This window comes from Hippocampus guttulatus, chromosome 14 (assembly GCF_054856545.1).
Source record: "Hippocampus guttulatus isolate MCC_2025c chromosome 14, RoL_Hgut_1.0, whole genome shotgun sequence".
Taxonomy (NCBI): domain Eukaryota; kingdom Metazoa; phylum Chordata; class Actinopteri; order Syngnathiformes; family Syngnathidae; genus Hippocampus; species Hippocampus guttulatus.
In genome coordinates, this window is record NC_141274.1 from 10,042,740 (window position 1) to 10,063,843 (window position 21,104).

Genomic DNA, 21,104 nt, shown 5'->3' on the forward strand with positions numbered 1-21,104 from the left:
CTGTGGGCTACCTTCATTTTATTGGGGGCACTGTGGGTCCTAACTTGAATATTTAGGGGCGCAAATGAATCACATATTCAGTTGTCAAGTAAATATTCACATTTTCACTCATTTTTACTGTACTACTGATAAATGTGCATAAGTGTGGAGCAGAAGTTGCTCAGCAACAGTAACACTAATATTGAAGAATTCAGTAAATGAAGAAGCAAATTTATTCATTAGTCACACATGCAATTGCAGTCTGGAGCCCGGCACACGTTTTTTTATGATAATACTCAAAATTATTTTCCCCAACAATGGCAACATATCTTTGTTCACATGATCCATCCTTTGTTTATTTCCATTGTGGTACTACCATTAACATAGAGTGACTTCAAGTTGAAAACACATATTGAAGTGACCTGACCACGATGACATCATAAACCCTGCACGAGGGTCGAAAAAAAGGTTTGATTGAAATGTGGGACGCTTAAGCATATGGTAGCTAGATTATTACAAACGGGAATGATACGGTACATTCAAGACAAGTAATTTTCACAAAATGTTCTAAATTTGTACTTCCTTGCACGCAACTAGAATCCCAAATTGCACTGAGCTCAACTGCATTTGTTCAAACGAAATCATGATAAACAGTATCTAATGAATGTAAAGTGAACAAATTGTGAATCATTTTCTTCCAAAGCGCAGTTTATATTTCACAACGTAATTGGAGATGTAAATCGTTTGTTTCTCTTGAGAAAACCCTTGTTTAAAAAAATAAAAGAAAACGTAAAAAAAAAAAAACATGAGATGGACAACAGTGATCCCGTTTAAGCGCCGCTCTTATCCGAACAAGTCATCCATCCACTTCCTGTTGTCCACATCATTCTCTTCAGTTTGTTCGGTGTTGTTTTTTTCCATGACGCACTTCAAAGGTGAAGATACATCACTTGAGTCGTGACACATTGGCAGCAACTGTGTCCCCAACGCAAAGACGTCAAGTGAGAAAAGATCTGACGGAACAGCGGCGGGTTTTGTCGCCGACTCCAACAGCCCATTCGGCGGACCGGCATCGAGAAGCTCGGCACTCGCAGGCATTTCGCCCGCTGCAAAGATATCGTCAAGGATGCTGACCGGTGGGCCGCAAACAGGTTGTTGGTCGCTAAGGAAACGGCTGTTTGGGCTGAACAAGTCAAAATCCGACTCTTGAGTGCACGTCAGGCTGCTCGAGGTCAAAGTTGCAAGGCCTTGATTGTCATCCCGACCGATGGCGGCCGCTTGCTGCTCGACCGGTTCAAGCACTTCAATGTGGGTTGATTCCGTTTGAGTGTCAAGCAGGCTAAACGTCTCGGAGGATGCATCCTTGGCGACCGGAAGCATCACCTCCCCGGGGTTCTCCTCCAAACACTCCTGGGAAATGAACTGATCAAGAGGATTCGGACTGGTTCGCGAAGCTTCTTGAATACCGTCCAAAAATGTGTTGTGCTGAATGTTTCTGTCTTTTGGTTTTGTCGCATCATCGAGCTCATCTTTATCTTGATTGTTCCCAGGAAGTGGCGGATCAGCAGCGGCAGAACTGGCAGCGAGAACTCCGTTGGGTTCAACGGGCAGTTCATCCGTCGACTCCAGAGAGTCGTGCTGAATGTTTCTGTCTTTTGGTTTTGTCGCATCATCGAGCTCATCTTTATCTTGATTGTTCCCAGGAAGTGGCGGCTCAGCAGCGGCATAACTGGCAGCGAGAACTCCGTTGGGTTCAACGGGCAGTTCATCCGTTGACTCCAGAGAGTCGTGCTGAATGTTTCTGTCTTTTGGTTTTGTCGCATCATCGAGCTCATCTTTATCTTGATTGTTCCCAGGAAGTGGCGGATCAGCAGCGGCAGAACTGGCAGCGAGAACTCTGTTGGGTTCAACGGGCAGTTCATCCGTCGACTCCAGAAAGTCATGCTGAATGTTTCTGTTTTTTGGTTTTGTCGCATCATCAAGCTCATCTTTATCTTGATTGTTCCCAAGAAGTGGCGGATCAGCAGCGGCAGAACTGGCAGCGAGAACTCCGTTGGGTTCAACGGGCAGTTCATCCGTCGACTCCAGAGAGTCATGCTGAATGTTTCTGTCTTTTGGTTTTGTCGCATCATCGAGCTCATCTTTATCTTGATTGTTCCCAGGAAGTGGCGGATCAGCAGCGGCAGAACTGGCAGCGAGAACTCCGTTGGGTTCAACGGGCAGTTCATCCGTCGACTCCAGAGAGTCATGCTGAATGTTTCTGTCTTTTGGTTTTGTCGCATCATCGAGCTCATCTTTATCTTGATTGTTCCCAGGAAGTGGCGGATCAGCAGCGGCAGAACTGGCAGCGAGAACTCCGTTGGGTTCAACGGGCAGTTCATCCGTTGACTCCAGAGAGTCGTGCTGAATGTTTCTGTCTTTTGGTTTTGTCATATCATCGAGCTCATCTTTATCTTGATTGTTCCCAGGAAGTGGCGGATCAGCAGCGGCAGAACTGGCAGCGAGAACTCCATTGGGTTCAACGGGCAGTTCATCCGTCGACTCCAGAGAGTCGTGCCTGTCCGTGGATGAAAGACCAATGCGGTCCTCCGTCTCAGGATCGGCCAGCGCTGTGGGTCTCGTCTCTCTGCTCCTGTCATCTGTGGCATTTGAATCTTGCTCGCTGGTGTCTGTTTGGACCAGATCCGTTCGGTCCTCACTTGCTTGGCTCGTTGGGAGCTCTGGCTCTGCACGAATCGTCCCCTCATGCGTGTTTGAGTCACAGTCCTGAGGTTTGACTCGGATGGTATCGGCTGCACGGGTATTCTCATCCCCAGTGCGCATTTTACATTCATTGTCAAATGTCGCCAATTTTGTGGTGTCTTCATTCTGGTCTGAGGATGATTGGAAGACTTTTCCCGGGAGTTCAACTTCGGGCTTCTCGTCTGCTTTCTGGACACTTTTTGCTTCGGTCTTGCTATTTTTTTCAGTGCCACGGGCAGCAAAGAGCTTTGACAAAGCGCTTCTTCCTTTCGACCAAGATCCTAGTCTGAGCTTTGACCTGTCGGTCTGTTTCGCAGAACTCACAGGAGAATTTGTTTTTGCAAGAACCCGTTTCGCGGTACTGTCGTCCTTACTTCCGACACTTTCTGAGAGCGTTTCAGTTGGTTTTGTGAGAGGATTTGCTTTTTCCAACTCTACGTCCAGTTTATCAGATGACTCTTGTGTCACACGAGTCGAAATGTCTTTGACATCATCGCCTGTGTCACCAAGAAGTGCATCTTTTTTGCCCTCGCGATGTAGCATGCCTGGACTTTGCTCAACATTGGCCTCGACAGCGGGCTTATGTTCATGCTGTATTTTTTCAAGGTCACTCGACTGCTCAGTTTCATTTTTGCCAAAATTATCATTTGCACTCTTGCAGGTTTTAACTTGGAGCCCACTGACATCCTCCTCTGTATCGTCTGAGGCTAGCTGACGAGTCTTATTATCATCGGGAGAAATGTCAACATTCGGTGCAAACCAGACAGATTTCCTTGTTTTTTTCGAAGTAGCATCCACTTTGTTAGATGCTTGACTCAATTTGGTATTGTTGGTAGGCACAGCTGCTATCTGCTTCTTTTTTGCGTCTGAGAATCTGCTTCCTTTTTCTAGCAGAGGAAAAGGCACGTCAAGTTTTGTCGGGGAATTGTTGTTTTGAAAATGTTTCCTGTTTGTGGCACCACTCCTTAATTTCAGTTCCTCGAAGCGAGCTTTGTCCTCCCAGGTGCTGTCCTTTGCCGGAGGTTTCTCCCTCATTTCCGACACGTTGTCATGCACGCACGTCACAAGGTGATCTTTTTGTTTCAAATCCGCTGCGTTCATATTGAGAGGAGGCTTCTTCTTCTCGGGTGGCCAGTTAACTTTCAGTTTGCACCTGACATCGGCACGGCTGCCGCGTCTGATCTCAGTTTCACGAGTCTTTGCGACAAATACTTCAGCCAACGCCTCTCTGGCGCTCGTGGAAGCGCTCGAGTTGCTTTTTGTCATTTTTGCTGCAGGTGCGGTGTCAGGTTCATCCATGCGTTTATCTTTTTGAAGCCAGCGGTCTTTGTGCTGCGTGCGCCCGAATCCCTCATCATAATTTCCCTTTCTTTTAAAAAGCTGTTGGTAGTGACACATGCAGTAGAACTCGCCATAAAGAGAGGAATAGTTGTGAATGCTGCAATTGGGGAAAAAAAGAAAAAAGAATAACTCGAAATGCTAACCGAATTGAGTGATTTAAAATACGGTCTTGAATTTGTCTCACCTGAGCTTCTTCTGACAGTGTTTGCAGCAGAAACAGCTTTTGTGCAGGATAAGTTTATTGGCCACCATTTTTTCCACTGGATACACCGGCATCAAACAGGCTGAACACATTTCCTTGGCAGGTGAGAAGAACTATAACGATGGAGACAAAGTAGCAACAAATGGAACATTTTAAGACCTAAATGTTCTGTTTTCATTCCCACAGAGACCTAAAGCCACAGTATATGAATGAAATTGTTGTTTTTATACAAATAGCTGTCTGTGGAGTGGTTGTCCACCCATTTAAGTCTGAAAGTTAGCCTCAGGTGGCTTTGTGCGGTGTCAGTAGCGTTGCATTGGATTTTGTTGGGCGCACGGATTCGCTCGCCGCTTTTGCTTCCGATAAGCAGCACTTACTTGATCACTTGATGAACTTGTCGAAGCCGTGTTGGTGCAAGAACGTCTACTTGTGTTTGCCGATATGTCTCGCGAGTCAGAGGAGATGGCCAAGTGCCATCGAGAATGCGCAGAATGCTTTGGCAACCGAATGCATGGGGGACTGGAGCCTATCCTAGCCGTCTTCGGGCAGTAGGCGGGGGACACCCTGGACCGTATGCCAGCCAATCGCAGGGCACACAGAGACAAACAACCATCCACACTCACACTCACACCTTGGGACAATTTTGAGTTTCAGTCACCCTGCCATGCATGTTTTGGGAATGTGGGAGGAAACCGGAGTACCCGGAGAAAACCTACGCAGGCCTGGGGAGAACATGCAAACTCCACACAGGAAGGCCGGAGCCGGGATTGAACCCACGACCTGCACTCTGAGGTCAACGCGCTAACCACTCGTCCACCGGGCCGCCTGCTCCATATACTCACAGCATAAATAACACTGTTTTTTTTAAAAAAATCAATATACCGTTGTGTGGCGCGTTCTGACAAATGACGTCAACTTAAAATAAATAGATGCATGTTGTAATATTTTATTAAAAAAAAAAGTCACTTTAATACCCATTTGTCAATTCTGAATGTCCATCCCTTTTGTGATAAACACAAGACAACTGCAATTTATTGAACATGTTACACAAAGCCGTACAGTGTCAGCTATGTTTGCTTCATTCAAAAGAATTCAACATTTTATGGTTACAGTATAAAAAGCTCTAAGACAAAAGTTTCTTCAATAAAAAGCAACTTTTGGGGGGGGGGGGGGGGGCTAAACAAAACCCGAAAACACAAATGGAATTTCTTGGCGAGATGCGTCCGTTCACCATTTTTCCTTGGGTTGGCTAAATGTGACAAACCCTTTCCCTTTCTCATTGGTATGACTCGGCGCCTCGTCCTCAGAAGGGCGACGAGACGTTTGCAGTAACGGGGATGTCACGACTTCAAATGCATTTGGGGCCCCTCCCACCTCAAACACAGCGGCCGATTCGTCAGTGGACTGTTTGGTGACAAATGTCGACGTGACGGAAGATACAAACACGTTGCCAAAGCCGTCCGTCTCTTTGTATGTTTCACTGACGGTCTTTGTGCCAAAGATTCCCTCGGGTTCCTCCGGAGCTGTTTGCACCTCCAGCACGCTGACCTTGCGTTCTGCTGGGCCCTCTTGCCCATTCCTCTCCGCTGCTAGTTTGAATGTTGACACGGTGGCCTTCAATGGTGGTTCGACAGGCTTTCGGGCAGCCGAATGAATGGAAATAAACGACGGTGACGACTGGGAATATGACTGGCTAAGAACCTTGTTGTTTGCTTGCCTGGCTGCTTCTTGCGTGGGCAGACTTGAGTCACCGGGGTGACTCCTTGTGCGTGTGTTTCCTTGACCCGATTTGGCCTTGCTTGACACGATGCTGATTTTCCGGATATTGCTGGCGGGTTGAACGTGTTGCTCTGACTTCAAGGATTCATCAAAGAGTCCTGACAAGCCTGCGATGTCCGCCTCAGATTTCAGGTTGGAAACGGAGTACAGCGCCTTTTTAATGGCCTCCTCGATGTCAAGGAGCTTGGCCAAAGTTTGCTCTTTCAGGTTTATGATTTCCTTGCTTGCCTTCTCCAAATCCTCAAATGCGGTTTCCACCGAAGAAACACTTTCGAGGTCGTCATCCCGTGTATCCAATTTGCTTTGCTTTGAATCGTCGCTCGATGGGACCGTCCGACCGGGGACGTTGTTGCAAAATGTCTTAAACGAGCTCACCTCTGCATTCCTGTTTTGTCCTTCAATCTCTTGCACCTGAGACAAGATTCCCTTGAGTTCCTCTCGTTTCCTCATACTTTCAAAAATTTCCATGGCGGCCTTCACGTTTCCTTTCATGATCTCTTCCATGTGCACGGAAAGCCTCTGTCGTCTCTGACTCTCCGTCTCGCCGACTTTCTTCTGTCGTAAAACGACTTTGTTCTCATTGTCATTGGCGTTTTTTGCTGTTTGGCACGCGCTCGCTGGACTGTTTGTCTCGGACCCATCCCTCTTGAAGTGTTGTTTATCCGGAGGCGAGAGGTTTGAACTGCAGTGTTGAGCGGTGCCTGTGTGTTTCGATGGTTTCTTCACCTCACCTTTGACATTCACGACATTTTGGGGGCTCTTGCCGTTTTTGTTCAGGGTCCCACCGCCCGTTTGATCAAAATCAGTGAACGCAGCCTGCGAGCTCATGTTCAGTTCATGCTTGGAATTGTTCTCATGATCTTTCGCGCACTCGTGCATCTCCTCCGCCGCATTCATTTTCCGGATGACTTTTCTCCCCGTCTTTGATTCAGTGGAATTTGACTTTGTCGGGTGGCGGTTTGATTTTTCGTCCCTCGGTGCAGGCGTGCAGCTTGTGTCTTCAATCAACTTGTCGGTGGGAAGCTGTGCATAACGATGAGCATTTTGATGAGGCACCGGATTGCTTTTATTTACAGGTTCTACGACCGCCGCTTTCATCCATTGTGGCTTTGGTGGCAAAGCTGGCCTCGGGCTCTGTGGTTTCTTTCGCGGGTGTGACGGAGCGGTTACAACCTCAGAAGTGGGCAATTTAAAGCCTCCATTTTGTTCCGGGTAGCTTGTTGAGTTCTGTGCTGTGATCGACGGTTGCCCTTCGCGCGTTACTGAAATTGAAGGAAACAATGTTGTGTCAGATGGCGGCATGGACACCACAACGCTCCGCTCGTGAACGGCTTTGTTCCTTTCCGAACAAGCTTTCCCTGAATTCCTGTAAAGCATTGCTGATTTAAAGTCTCCCTTGGAGACATTTACATGAGACCTCTCAAGCGATCGCAACGCTAGGTGGACATTACCTCTTACGACAGCTTCTTTATCTGGGAGCTTCTGCGTCATTGCTGCACTCTGCAGACATCTAATTGCTGACTTCACATCTCCTTCTGGCTCATCTTCCGTTATCAGACCGTTACACTCATAACTTACAAAATGTGGTTCTGATGCACTACCATTGATTAGCCCCGCACTATTGGATATGTCTCCGTGTTGGCAAACGTCTAAGGAAACATGGCTTTCCAAATCTTTGACCCCATCACTGACCTGTGGGCAAGTCTTGATTCGGTGGCTTCCGGAGGACGAAGCTGACTGCGTAACCGCCTTCGATCTTCCTTCTTGTGCGGAGACATCCAGGTTGTATATTTTTCCGGGGGCAATCGCCTCCCGTTCGACTTGCATGCTTTGCTGCTTGGCCAGCTGCAGGGACTTTTTAGCTGCCTTCACATCTCCGGATACGATGGTCTCCTTTTGTACTTGACTTCCTTCTGGTTCAAGGCCCTTAGATGACAAGTCCATATCATAAATAGTTCCGGGTGTAATGTTCTCCCGTTCCACATTCATACTCTGTTGCTTTGCGCGTTCCAATGACTGTATTGACGCCTTAATGTCTCCAGCCACAATTTCCTCTTTCTCAACCGCCACGGATTGCTTTGCTGCAAGTTGCTGCTTTGCTGTCAAAACATCCCCAGGAATGATTTCATCGCGCGGGATGCTGTTTTCAGCGGTGAATGAGCACTCTGTTGAAAAGACTTTTTTGGTGTTCTTCACGTCCCCCGGCAGAACATCCGAAATAGTCCGTTCCACTGTTTCCTTATTCCGACAGAGACTTCTTTTTGCCTCCCTCACATCCCCCTGTATAATTTCAATTTGCTCCTGGTCAAGAGTTCCGTGATCAGCGTCGTCTTCTGACGCCTCCGAATGAAGGCTTTTCAGGTACTGCAGATCCCCTTTCTCAATGCAACTTTTGTACAAGTTGACATTCCCCTTCTCATTTTCATCGATTCGACACGTCGTTGCAGCCCTCCGACTGCTGGCTGTTGCTAACAGATTTCCAATGGCAGACTTGACATCCCCCTTTTCAATGACATGACTTTCAGTATCGCTTTCACCATCGCTGATGAGCGAATAGACAGACATATCTGGTTGTCCGCCAGCGGCCTCTTGCATTAGGATTCCTTTCTTGAAGTTATTACCTTGGGTAAGTAATTCATCAATCATCCGAACGGTGTTTTGTAATATTTGATCCCGATCAATGGCTGTACCCGTAGATGACTGACAGACTGGAAGATGGACCACAGTGCTATTCACTTTTCCCTTTTCCACTTCTCTAAGAAGTGTAACTTGTGTGTTGCTTGGTTTAAGCAAGAGCTGTAAAATGATGTTTCGCAGATTGCCCTCAACAACTTCTTCTTTCTGAATTTGGACTTCACGAGTGCTTCCCAGAGTGAATTTTGCCATAGTAACATTTTGCCCTTCTTTTGCTTCAATTAATATGCCACTTGAGAGCACCACATTCGATTCACTTAAGAAGGACATGGTGTCAGTGACACTGCTGGAGGTGATTTTGTCCAGCGGAGTTGTCTCAAAAAGCCAGGTCGTGCACTTGACGTCAGCTTTTGGGATGATTTCCTCAGAGCCTTGGAAAGGTGTCTCTTCCGGCTCCTTGATTTTATCCAACGGCTGTGATTCAAACAGCCAAGTGCATCGTTTCACGTCTCCTTTCTGGCTGTCTTCTCTGTGAACTGTTTTGACCGGACCTTGCTCTTGAGGCTCTCCTCTGAGACTGTCAATGGTTTGATTTTCAAAGAGCCAGGTGGAGGTCCGAACATCTCCACGCTGAACGTCGGTGACGCTAACCATTCTTACAAACTTGTTGTTTGATTCCTCAGATTCAAATATCTTTTTATTGACCTGCACATTACAGCTCCCAAAGTCTTCAGCGACCTTAACAGAAGGTTCTTCTCTGCTGGCAAAGGAGTCCAGTGGTTGTGTCTCGAACTTCCATCTGGCTGATTTGACATCTCCTTTCTCGACATCCTCTTGAGTGACAGCTCGGATCACATAAACGTCATTTTCTGCCTTGATGGCCTCGAGGGGCTTCGTCTCAAACATCCACCTGGCGCCTCTCACATCCCCACTTAAGACCTCATCCTTTTTCACAGTTGTCACTTCATGAAACTGTCCCTCTTTGTCCCGAATGGCGTATAGTGGCAGGGACTCAAACATCATCGTACTGGACTTCACATCAACATCACTCTCCGGCTGTTCCAAACCGACCGACTTCTGCTCAAGAGGGTGCTCGTGGATTTTGTCCAGCGATGAGGTTTCAAATATAAACTTTTTGCTCTTCACATCCCCGCTCACAGCTTCACTAAACTCCTGAATCTTTGCGCCATCGTCGTCTTTGTTGAGTGCGTTCATGGGACAGTTCTCAAACAGCCAAGTGAATTTGTGGACCGACCCTTTCTGGATGCGATCGTCGTCATCGTGTTCACTGCATACTGTCGCCATTTCTGATCCGATTTCATCAAGGGACTGGGATTCAAAAAGCTCTTTCACTCGTGAGACGTCTCCTGACTGAAAGTTAACTTGGCTGACGCATCTTACATCTTGTTCCGTCTGGTCAGTTCTTGTTCTGTCCAGGGTCTCTGTTTCAAAGAGGTGTTTGACTGTTTGACCACCCGTCTTGGGTTTTCCAGAATCCCGTATGGTGCCACAGAGGTTCAAATTGTACTCCTCGCCATCTTTTATGCTGTCTAAAGGCTGTGATTCAAAAAGCCACGTAATTGATTTAACGCTAGCATTGTCAATGGTCTCTTTGTCATTCACTTTCTCAGATTTGTCATACAAAACGTCCATTGGTTGGGTCTCAAAGAGCCATTTGCATGCCTTGACATCCCCTTTGCAAGGCATGGCTCCAACGGAATCGCTTGGCTCCATCTGGTTGAACTTGGAATGAATTCCATCGATCGTCTGGGTTTCAAAAAGCCACTTTGCCAACTTGACGTCACCCGCGGTGTCTTCTTCCCTTGTAATGCCTTTGATTACCTCAACGTTTTCCTTTCCTTCCGTCAGTTCATGTAGAGGCTTGGTCTCAAACATCCACTTGTAGTTTTGGACCTTTCCCTTGATGAATTCCTCACGGCTGACGGTTGTTATCTTGTGGAAATTCCCAGAACTGTCTTTTATAGCATACAGAGGAGAATTCTCAGCCCTGTGATTTTCTGATGCGTTGTTCTCCTCACTGCACTGAGAAATTTTACTTAACGGAATTGTTTCAAAAAGTTGCTTGAACCCCATAACATCACCCCTTTCAGTGGCTTGTTGTTTTGCCGAGGAGCTCTTTTCAGTGCCACGACTCTCAAATATGATCTTTTTGTCTTTAATCGCACCTTGTTCATCAGCTGAAAGGGTAATTTTCTTCAAACGCCCAACTTCATAGCTATCGTTCAGAGTCTCCATGGGTTGAGTTTCAAACAGCCAAAGAGATGTCTTGACATCCCCTCCGATAATTGTGTCCTTTTCCAGCGTCTTTTCCTCTGTATTTCCTCTCAGCGTTGACAGAGGTTGTGTCTCAAAGAGCTTTGCCTTGTTGGTCACATCAGCCTCTCTCGTGCAGTCAGCCAGGGTGCCCTTAAACTCGTCCGCTCCCGCGACCTCTTTTATATCATCGAATGACTGAGTTTCAAACATCCATCTCTTTCTGTCCACTCCTCCTCGGTGTCCCTCCTCCAGAGATATGCCCCGAATTATTTTCACGCCATCGTTTTCTTTGTTAATCAGGTCCAAAGGCTGGGTTTCGAACAACCAACGGGCACTGCTCGTGTTTCCATTCTTGATCTCCTCCCGACAGATGGATTTGATTGTATGGATATTGCCACTTTTGTCTCGAATGGCACAGCTAGGTTCTGCCTGAAAGAGTTTCACAGTCTTTTGGACATCGCCTTTTTGCTCCTGTAGCTCGGACATCAGTTTCAAGAAGTCATTGTCCTCTATGGAGTTACAGCGCCCAAAGTCACTTAGCGGTTTGGTCTCAAAAAGCAGACGTGCCCCACTTACATCTCCTGGCTGGATGGGCTCTTTCAACACGGCTTCAACCAGGTCTCCATCTTTTTTGTTCAGGGAATCTAAGGGCTGTGTTTCAAAGAGCCAGGTAGACGTTCTCACATCCCCTCTTACTGAAGTCTGCCTTTGAGTAAATGCCTCTGAAACCAGAGGTCTGTTATCGCAGTGCTCAAACATGGAGGAGGTGCCTCTGACATTTCCTCCGGTGAAGTTTTCTTCATCCAGCATTTTCCTGGTTGCATGAGGATCCCCAATGCTATCCAGATTCCAGTTTTCAAAGATCCACCTCATTGACTGCACTTCAGCCGGATACGCCGCTGTTGCCTCAGTGTCGTCTGAGCGCACGGCCTTCATGATGTCATCATCGACAGCATCGCCAAGATGTCTGATATCTGGGTGGATGTGTTTAAAGAGCCTCTTCAGTTCACTCTTCTGCCTTTGTTGGTAGTAAGTGGAAAAGGTTTCTTTAGGTGGAGGGACGGGCAGGCTGATTAGTGGTGAGGACCCCTCATAGTCAAGGGGCCTTGCCGGTATAGGAGGAGGAGGAGGTGGTGGTGGGAGGGGAAGTTCGTCTTCATCATGAGATGATTCCAAAACTGTGACTTTCCGGGCTGCCTCAGCCATCTTAAAATGGAAATAAAAAAACAAAAAAACAAAAACAGAACATGCAATCATGTCAGTACTCATTCAGAAGAACCAATATTAGACGCGACGCGTATGTTTAAAATTGCATGCAATTAGTATGTAAGTCAAGTCATACATTACCTTTCTGTATGATCACATGATGTTTGTCACGGCAAAGCATCCTCATCACACCAAGGTTAAGGAAAACACTACACACAGCTGTTAGCGGAGCAAAGTTCTTCTTCCAAAAACAACCCGTCTTTGTTCTCTTCCGCATACACGACTTAAAAAGTGTTTGAGACGCTGATCTTTTGAGGGAAGTTTTAGGATGAACTTCGAATGCACTGTAACCCTTACGTGTGTGCTCCATTGGATCTTCTCAGAACATTTGCATGCATATGTGCAACTGTTTGCTGGTTTAGTACTTTTTTCCACAACTTTCGGTTCTCTAACAAGGAGGGGCGTGGGTGGGGGGGATCGCAATAGTCAACTCCCACCCCACAGATTACCACATCTATGCCTTTTTGTGACGCTTCCAGTCTCTCTTTATCTCCGAGGCAACCTAATGTAAATCAATGGTTCATTATTTTCTTGGTCTCATTTGGTCGAAATGTGAACAGCGTGTTCAAATACCAATTGTTAAATGGATTGATTGATTCACGTGTCAAACGTCTGTTGGGAATTTTGCCTCCTTGTTAGTGAAGAGATAAGTTGTGCAAAAATGAATTTAACATTTATTTCACCTTTAAAGGTTGTAGTGAATTGTGGGTTCATACTGAAATTTCACCCGCAATCTGAATATCCCCAACTTGAGAAACTTTGAGAAGAGTGTCTGTGTATTACTGTGGACGACCTGTAATAGTATCATCTCACTTTACATTGTTCAGGGCATCATGTAACATATCCATTTGACATCAAATTCAATAACTTTGCCCACCAAGGACCATAAAGCATTTTTTCCCGACAGAAATTTCTGTGCATTTATCATGCAAACATCTAAAATGTAGTTGTATAAATGTCACAAGTTACTAGTCTATGACTGTGACACTCACAGTAAGTAAAGATGTTTTTTTTTCATTTTTATTTATTTGTTTTGATAATCATCATCATCATTCATGTATTTTATTTTATGACAATGAAGGAAATTTGGAGGTAAGCGTCTCTTTAGTCAAGCAAGCACAGGGTCAGTTGTAATCCACTCGTTCAGAAACACACAAAAAGACACTCAAGATGTACCTTGCTGCTTTTCATCCTTGCTCCTGATGCGCCAGTCAATCCCTGCTGAGAAACAGAAATGTTGCTTAGGTGTGATGTCAAATCACATTCGATTATGAACAAAACGTTTTTTTATTTTTACATTTTTCACTCATTCACTGCCAGCCCAGTTAAAATAACGGACCTTCGACTTCTGTCGTCAATGGCGGTGATTAATGCTGTAGATCATAGGTGTCAAACTCAGGTCCTGGAGGGCCGCTGCCCTGCATGTTTTCCCAAGTCTCCCTATTGCAACACACCTGATTCAAATGAACAGGTTCAATGTCAGGCTTGCGCAGAGCTTGCTGATGATCTGATCATTTGAATCAGGTGTGTTGCAACAGGGAGACTTGGAAAACATGCAGGGCAGCGGCCCTCCAGGACCTGAGTTTGACACCTATGCTGTAGATGATACAGCAGATGTATTGACAATGTCGAACAGTTCCATTTGAAAGAAAATAGCGTTCAGTTCCTATTGAAACCCGCGGGTGCGCCATGCGGGGAGGAATGAGAGGCATTTCAGGAACTCACCGATTGTGTGGAACCTCCAATGGAGTCAGTGGGTGCTGCTCTTGACAGATAGAGAGCTGACTTGTCTTGAACAGAGGAGCGAGTTGGTATGCTATCGCTATCTTGTGTTGTTAGGATGGCCCTCTTGATCACTGGTGTAAATGTACGATATTTGTCATCTGCAAAATTAAAAAAGGGACAAATGAGGGAAAACGGTCAGGAATAATGGAATACAGTCTACCCCATTCTCAAAACAAAAAATATCGTATAATGTGTTTGGTGGCAGAAACACCGTGTGCCCATTTATGGTACTGTTCACCGTGCATGTATTTATAGTGACAAGTGGAATCGCGTCCATCAGTTTACCATGATTCCGCACAATTAGTGGAAAACATTAAGGTCGCCCTCCCTGAGAGTTCAGCACTCACACTGAGGTTTGAAGCAACTTACAGAATCTGACAGACTTGTTGTGACACAGACATCCGAAGATCATTGTGCTCGTACCAACTGACATGACAGAAAAGACTCAGACGTGCATGCCTGGAGTCAACAGCAACAATTGACTGATGCCCAAGAAGGGGATTAAAAAAAAATAAAAAAAACCCCACAGCAACTGCTATCTCAGCTGTAGCGCCAGAGATTGTTTGCACATTGTTCATGTGAGCTCCGTGCCATTCAATGATCAACACCTGGCCTGAAAGAATGCCACCAACCGACCTCAGGAAAAGCAACAAACGGATCCTACTTTTAACCAGAGGCAGAATTTCACTGCAGCACTTGTGGAGATGGGATATATATAGATAGACAGATAGATATAATGATATCTATATCTATATCTATACATATATTGGGCGTCAACAGCTCATGCTATGAATGACATCCTTTCCAGCTGTAAATCATGGACACATTTGGACATGCCTCCTCTTTTCACGCAGTAAGCCCTAGCAGGACAAAAGGCCTGAGCAGCAAGCTGACGCCTCTCACTAGTCCGGATTTAAAACATTTTCATCGCTGGGTGAGCAGACAGAATGAGGCACCGAGAGGTCAACTTGGTCCCTTGTATAATTACTCACACCTCTGTTACAGACTGATGAAACACTCATTTGCAAAGTGTAGTCGTCACTAATTTCAAAGTTCTGGACAGCAAAGGTTTTTTCCAATGCATCTTGTTCATCTGAATGATTTGCCAGGATTGAAGTTGAAGCTATTTCTTCCAACATATCAGGGGATCATTCTCAAGGAATTGGGAGAAGCTATTAGCAGTTCAGTAATGTCAGGGTGTTGTGGCCCAATATCAGCTGTTCGAATGATGGTGAAAATGTGGTTGGAATTCTCTCTTGGGCGCCGCCTTCTCGACCATCAGCTGTTGGTGATTGTTTCCACATTCGCAGACTGTAATGAACACCGCTTTGCTCAAGAGGCCACCCATATAACACCTAAATAACACCGCCATAGTGTGTTAAACTCGCAGTGGTGCGAAGTCGTTGCTATTTATTTGAATCGTGACTTTTCACTTTTACGTCCCACACCTGGAAACCGATCTGTCATTTCAACTCCTTGATCAAAATGGGCCCATTACTTTTTTCAACCTCTGCGGATGCTGATGTAAATAGAGACGATAAAGTCTTGGTTGAGATTTTGATTTTGGTCTACGAGTCTTATTAAGTGGGGGCGGGGGGGATTAATTAATTAAGGTGAATGTGTTGTCTTGGAAAAAAAAACAATTAAAAAATGAGCTGTAAATGGTCATTGCATGGTTAACATTAGCTAATTTAGCATTTTTTTGTCACACAGTTCATAACGTTAGCAAAGCAATAAGAACAGATTGTTTTGATAGCCTATTGCTAAGCTAACGCTAGCTGGTTCTTTAACAACGTCACATGTCGCATGATTCTTCTTCTTCTTCTTCTTCTTGGTACATTATTATACCGCACTTTGAAAAGCGACTTTAAAAAGCGACACGCCTAAGAGTCGTTGCTCAAAACATAAGCTCCACTTGCATAGTCTGACATTCAATACCAGAGCTGTTTTCATAAAGTATTCGATTTGAAAATATAATGCTCATTTTTCACTGGTCGGGAATTTGATTTGCAATTTATTGATGCGCTAAAGTGTACAGACGCAGCACTGTATCATACTGAGGTGTGTTTCCGATAATTTGGCCCTCTGTATGCTACAGTAGATAGCGTAACCATTCTAGACTCATTATTCAATTCCAACTTTTTTGAGGGTGTCAGTCAAAACTGAGTCGTGTTATATTTCAAAATCAGAGCCTGTCGTTTCATCTGTTGTTTTCGTGTCCGCATGACTATGTAATGAAGTGTCTAGTGAGTGAACATTTAAAGAAAATATACATTTGTTTAATGATGAATCCAATTCAATGTTACGCTTCACATGCTGACATAACTTTTCACATATTCATTGCTATTAATATTGCTGAATTATTTTTCCTGTTAGAAATCACCAACTAATTTGAATATAAGAGGAGGCTACTCATCTGACTACACAAGAATAATAAAATACTCACGAAGGTTTTATCCAATGGCCGTATTTGTGCTGTGTCGCGAGCGCTCGCTCCCGATGCCTCAGCGATATGCGATGAAGGCTGACGCCTCTCTCTGCGTTTCACCCCACACTGACTCTCTGCACTCCACTGGCCTCGGCCGGCGACAGCTGATTTTTATCAGGGCCGCCGCCCCCACCCCAACCTAAGAGCGTCTATTTTGGGTGGGTGGCTGGCGGTTGCTACTCGACTGAGTCAGTCACCTCTGTTCGTCACCAAAGTACTGGGGCACCCCTCCATCTCCCATTCCCACCAATACGTTGTTCTTCCCTATAAAAGCCCCCCCGATACGTGTCATTGGGTGGTTTGAGGGCAACGAAACAAAGAAGGACAAATATTTTGTGATAAAGTGGATTAAAAAAAAAAACAATTAAATGTTGTATCACTTTACCGGAGCTTTTGTTGTCATCCACAGACAATTAATTTGTACCTCCTCGTCTTACACCAGGTCAAAGTTGACGCAACCCAGTGTCAAAACACCAAGAGTGCCCAGAGATGGTGCGGTCACAGGGCCAAAGGCTGCGTCATAATCCGTCAGCACGGGTGTCACTCCTATCTTAAGCGGCTGTGCCATGCGCATAGTTATGTATTTACACCACGACATCCTCATCTTTTTTTAGTTGATTCATGCCAAGGGCAACCGAACACTGCTGAGCCAAGGGTGACGTGCACTTTTTCGAGACCTTGAGGGGCAGGAGGGCTTCTGGGTCACTACACGGTACTCGAATATAGAACTTACGCGGTGGCCTGTGGGCCTTTACACATGTGCCTATGAACGTGAAAATGAGCACCACACCTCACCGTATGAGTATCTGGAAACTTTGTTGTCAGACTTTGGGAGGCCATTTGTGGTCCTTCCTCCCTCCAATGGGGTCAGCCTCTAGAATAGTAACATGAGCAAACAAGAAATGCCCTCATTCATCCACTTTCTTGAGTATTATACAGATTTATACGGCGAGCGCTGCGATAACCGTGCTTCAACACTAAGCCTACAGAAAAATATGTGTGAAGTGAGAAACATGACCAATACATTAATTAGGACTGTGTTGAAGTTTACTGCTGCCAGTACGAGGCATTCAGTTGCACCCGAGTCTCTTACAAACGCACAGAACTAACGCACCTGAGCACTGGTGTTGTTACTACTCCGATCCTGCAGGGGGCGGTCTCCTCCTTTCTTGCCATTTCTTGCAGACGATGATGAGCTACCGGACTTTTGCTGCAGCTTGGCCTTGGACTCGAAGAGCTCACACAGAGCTCTGGTACCCGAGTTCTCCCTCTGAGGGATGAAGTCCATGGAGCGACTTCTTGACAATCCTGCGCTTTGTAAAGATCCCGCTAGGGCCACATTTTCTCTGTTCTCTGGTCCTCTCCATCCTCCTGAAAATCGGTCCGATGCCTGAAAAATATATTTGAGGTGTTTTTTATTTTCAAATTGTATTAATAAAATACAGTGTTCCCCCACTATTCACGTCAGAGCCCTGCCACAAATAGCGCTAATCTGCGAGAAATCGTCACCTCCCTAGAAATTTATTTAGGGGGATTGTGGCTATGTAGGGGAATGCTGTAATGAATTGTGTGGACAGGTATTATTATTCCATGTGTTTTACCTGGAATTTATGTGTCATATATTCTTGACTCCTTTGTTCACCACAGCTTTGGTAACTGAGGAAAGAAAAAAAACTGAGATTCTCACATTTGTAATGATGTTACTATTAGAAATTGTTTATCCCTTTGAAACACAACGTTGAATCCAAAAACGAGAGCTGCATCAGTTGCCCTCAAAGCTTCACATCATAAAGACTGTTCTCGAGCGTGTCATTCAGAATAACCAAGATATACTGAGCAGCAAAATGCTAATATGATCCTCTGAAGGAGTTGAGGATTTGTCCTGTGATTTATAATAATAATAATACATTTCATTTATAAACGCCTTGTCACTATTTCAAGTTTGGAGGGCGGCACTGCCTGCGATTGGCTGCCAATGAGTTCAGGGTGCCCCCCCCCCCGCCTCCTGCCCGAAGACAACTGGTATAGTCTCCGGCACGCCCGCGACCCTCGCGAGGACCAACGGATTCGAAAATGGATGAAGTGGCCCTGCAAATGCAGCTCTGCACATTGCGGGACTTACTGATGAACCAGCTGCAATACAGACTTTCTGTCGCAGCGGGTGGGAGCTGGCGTGCCCCGTGAGCTCTCCTGAACCCACGAGAGGCTCCTCAAGGACTGCGTCCTTCTCAGGACAATCGTCTCCATCCGGAAGCAGCTAGAATTAAGGCAATGTTTGTCTGTGAAGAAATGAAGTGTGAATTTTTAAATGCAAATAAATGAACATCTATAAAAACAGCGACGCCCAGTAGCTCATACCAGTTTTGTTTTTATTTTTTTGCTGAGGCACAAATATTACATTTACAACTTATATGTGCTTGTGTCGAGAATTGTGCTAGAATCTAAGCAAGTAGCCGGACTTGGTTATTATATAGCAGGCAGTCACACAGACAATCATGTGACTCCGTTAATGTTTATGGCGTTCCACAAACCCTTCGAAGCCATTTGAATGTAAACGTGTGGCATTAGATCACATGAAAAAGAAACATTTCAAAAGTAGTTGTTGCAGAAGCAAATTATTCTAAATGAATGATCATTGTTCTGAATAAGAATATTTTTTTGTTGGAAATTGGCAAATGTGTGTTCTGTATCATCAAAGGAGAGCATTCCCAGACACCCCAACTCAAAGTCCATCATAGCATAAAGCTAATGTAATGCGACACAATGTAAAGAAAATCATGAATCACATACCTCCAGAGAAGGTGAAGTGACATGTGCATCGGTGCCCGGCCAGGAGAAGTGTGCGTCAGGAGCACCTCTCAGAAGACAGAGACTCCTTCGTTTGTCCAAAGTCCTCTTAAAACCTTGTGATTGCAGTCATACAGGGATGATATTGGCCATCATAAAAATCACCGATACAATACAATAAAGCCTTTTGATTACCCCATATAACAAAGGATGTGAAAATGAGCTACCAGATGGTCGATTTACAAATAAGTGTCTCTCTATAACTAGATTGGATTTGTGTACATGATCATGAAAAGCTGTGAAATCAGAGACTTGCGTGCCCTACGACAGCTGCCCCAGTCAAACTCGGCGGGGGTTGAAATTCCTGGCGCAGGCGCTCTGGTTCTGTATCTCATGACAAAACACCAAGTGACAGCATTTTTTTTTCTGCGCTAAACATACTTGCCATACTTGTTTCATGACTCCAACAGGAGTTCCGATTAGCCGCTTTGCAGTCCCATTTCCGGTCTGCCTCAATAGAATAATAATAACAAAAGATTAATTCAGCTATTATAAACAGGAAACATTCACATATACATTTAAATTGTTATTTATTGCATTACATAATTGGTAAATGAATTCTAACGTAACAAGAGAACGAAGGTTTCCCTCCTCAAAGGCCTCGTGACCTCCTCGAGTTACTCGACACGAGCAGGGACTCTTCTGACCTCTAGTGGAGACGAGCGGCCGTGACGGATCCAGTGCAGGACAAAGTTTAAACGTTATCCTATTGTGGCCAACAGGTGGCGTCAGAGTAACGCCCTTCTTTCACGTTCAACGTGGTGAAAGCGCTTTTATTATTTAATCATCTGTTCTTCTTTTAGAACGCTCATTAAAAAGTAATGGTAGCAGACGTAATAGTAGTAGTAGTAATTGTTGTTGTTGTTGTTGTGATTGTTGTTGTTGTGGTAATAGTAATAGTGGCATAAAAATAGTTATAATAATAATGATAATACTGTATCCATGACTTGGGGTCAGTATGTCAGCAACACAAGTGCAATAATTGATGAGTCCCCCACAAGTTGCAAGTTTTGATCACGTTGCTGGAAAACGGCACAATGCAGTACTCAGCTCTCCGTTGTGCAGTATTTCCTACTGAATAACGCATGATCGTTCCAGTCAGTGATGCATGTGTTTTGCAAAGGAAGCATTTGAGAGAGTATGTGGATGGGTTGGGCCTGGTGCATGGGGGCGCAATCACACCCACTCAGCGCCACAGACCAGTCAGAGCTGATGCGAACAGCTGAGAGCAGAGCAGGTTAAGTCCTCCTTCCTGCCGCCCGCTCCGACCAGTACTCACATGGAACCACACGTGACAGCAGACACCAACAGCACAAAACTGGGCTGGAATTCTAAGAACACACAAGCTCTCAGTACTCAAATGACACACACACACACAAACACATTTGTCTGTAATTATGGACTCATATGGAACAAGCGAAGAGCGCAGTATATCTTTGATCCTTCGGCGAACACTCCTGCTGAGTCCACGACGCATGACACGGGAAACTTTTTTTTGCATTTGTCAGAAAGGTCACCACAGTTGCTCACTGTTTGTCTACCTGACAATGTTAAACGGGGGATGTCGAATGCAGCCGCAGCTGCTTTTCTGTAACACACGCAGCAACAGATAAGACCCCTTGTCTCGTAAACTGTGTAACTGACCTACTTTCCTCCCTCGGCTGCAGCTTGACTTGCTTTCAATCGGAGTGATGGATGATGCCTTCGAAGGAAACAAATAGTCAATGTTCTCCTTTTACACAAGTCCCAGTGATACTTCCTGTA

At 45.3% G+C, this 21,104-nt stretch overlaps 2 protein-coding genes across 5 annotated transcripts; both read right to left on the minus strand.

The window, feature by feature from the left end:
• Window positions 1-31: 31 nt before the first annotated feature.
• Window positions 32-4,373, minus strand: LOC147194945 (uncharacterized). The gene is made up of 2 exons (XM_086130195.1): window positions 4,247-4,373; window positions 32-4,159 (listed from the first exon to the last, which is right to left on the minus strand). The coding sequence occupies exons 1-2, from the start codon at window positions 4,354-4,356 to the stop codon at window positions 823-825; spliced, it is 3,447 nt and encodes a 1,148-aa protein (XP_085986321.1). The 5' UTR covers window positions 4,357-4,373; the 3' UTR covers window positions 32-822.
• An 823-nt stretch (window positions 4,374-5,196) lies between these two features.
• On the minus strand, window positions 5,197-19,883 carry xirp1 (xin actin binding repeat containing 1). Of its 4 annotated transcripts, XM_086129901.1 has the most exons (9): window positions 19,284-19,883; window positions 18,616-18,772; window positions 18,095-18,149; window positions 17,608-17,883; window positions 17,289-17,367; window positions 13,946-14,103; window positions 13,397-13,441; window positions 7,736-12,160; window positions 7,163-7,305 (listed from the first exon to the last, which is right to left on the minus strand). In XM_086129901.1, exons 2-9 carry the CDS (start codon window positions 18,738-18,740, stop codon window positions 7,303-7,305), a joined length of 5,166 nt encoding a protein of 1,721 aa, XP_085986027.1. In that variant the 5' UTR covers window positions 18,741-18,772; window positions 19,284-19,883; the 3' UTR covers window positions 7,163-7,302. The 4 variants fall into 4 exon arrangements, with proteins under 4 accessions (XP_085986025.1, XP_085986024.1, XP_085986026.1 ...); XM_086129899.1 differs by having other exon boundaries at window positions 5,197-12,160; window positions 13,397-13,438; window positions 19,284-19,877; XM_086129898.1 differs by having other exon boundaries at window positions 5,197-12,160; window positions 19,284-19,877.
• Window positions 19,884-21,104: the final 1,221 nt, after the last annotated feature.

What these genes read in the sequence shown, in the direction of transcription:
- LOC147194945 (XM_086130195.1), bottom strand. Translation starts at nt 4,356, where the DNA reads ATGTGTTCAGCCTGTTTGATGCCGGTGTATCCAGTGGAAAAAATGGTG. An exon ending in CACTGTCAGAAGAAGCTCAG is followed by an intron (nt 4,160 to 4,246) that starts GTGAGACAAATT and finishes CCCCAATTGCAG; the next exon opens with CATTCACAACTATTCCTCTC.
- xirp1 (XM_086129898.1), bottom strand. Translation starts at nt 18,740, where the DNA reads ATGGAGACGATTGTCCTGAGAAGGACGCAGTCCTTGAGGAGCCTCTCG. An exon ending in GTATTGCAGCTGGTTCATCA is followed by an intron (nt 18,150 to 18,615) that starts GTAAGTCCCGCA and finishes TTCTTTCCTCAG; the next exon opens with TTACCAAAGCTGTGGTGAAC. An exon ending in CAAGGATGAAAAGCAGCAAG is followed by an intron (nt 12,161 to 13,396) that starts GTACATCTTGAG and finishes TTCCATTTTAAG; the next exon opens with ATGGCTGAGGCAGCCCGGAA.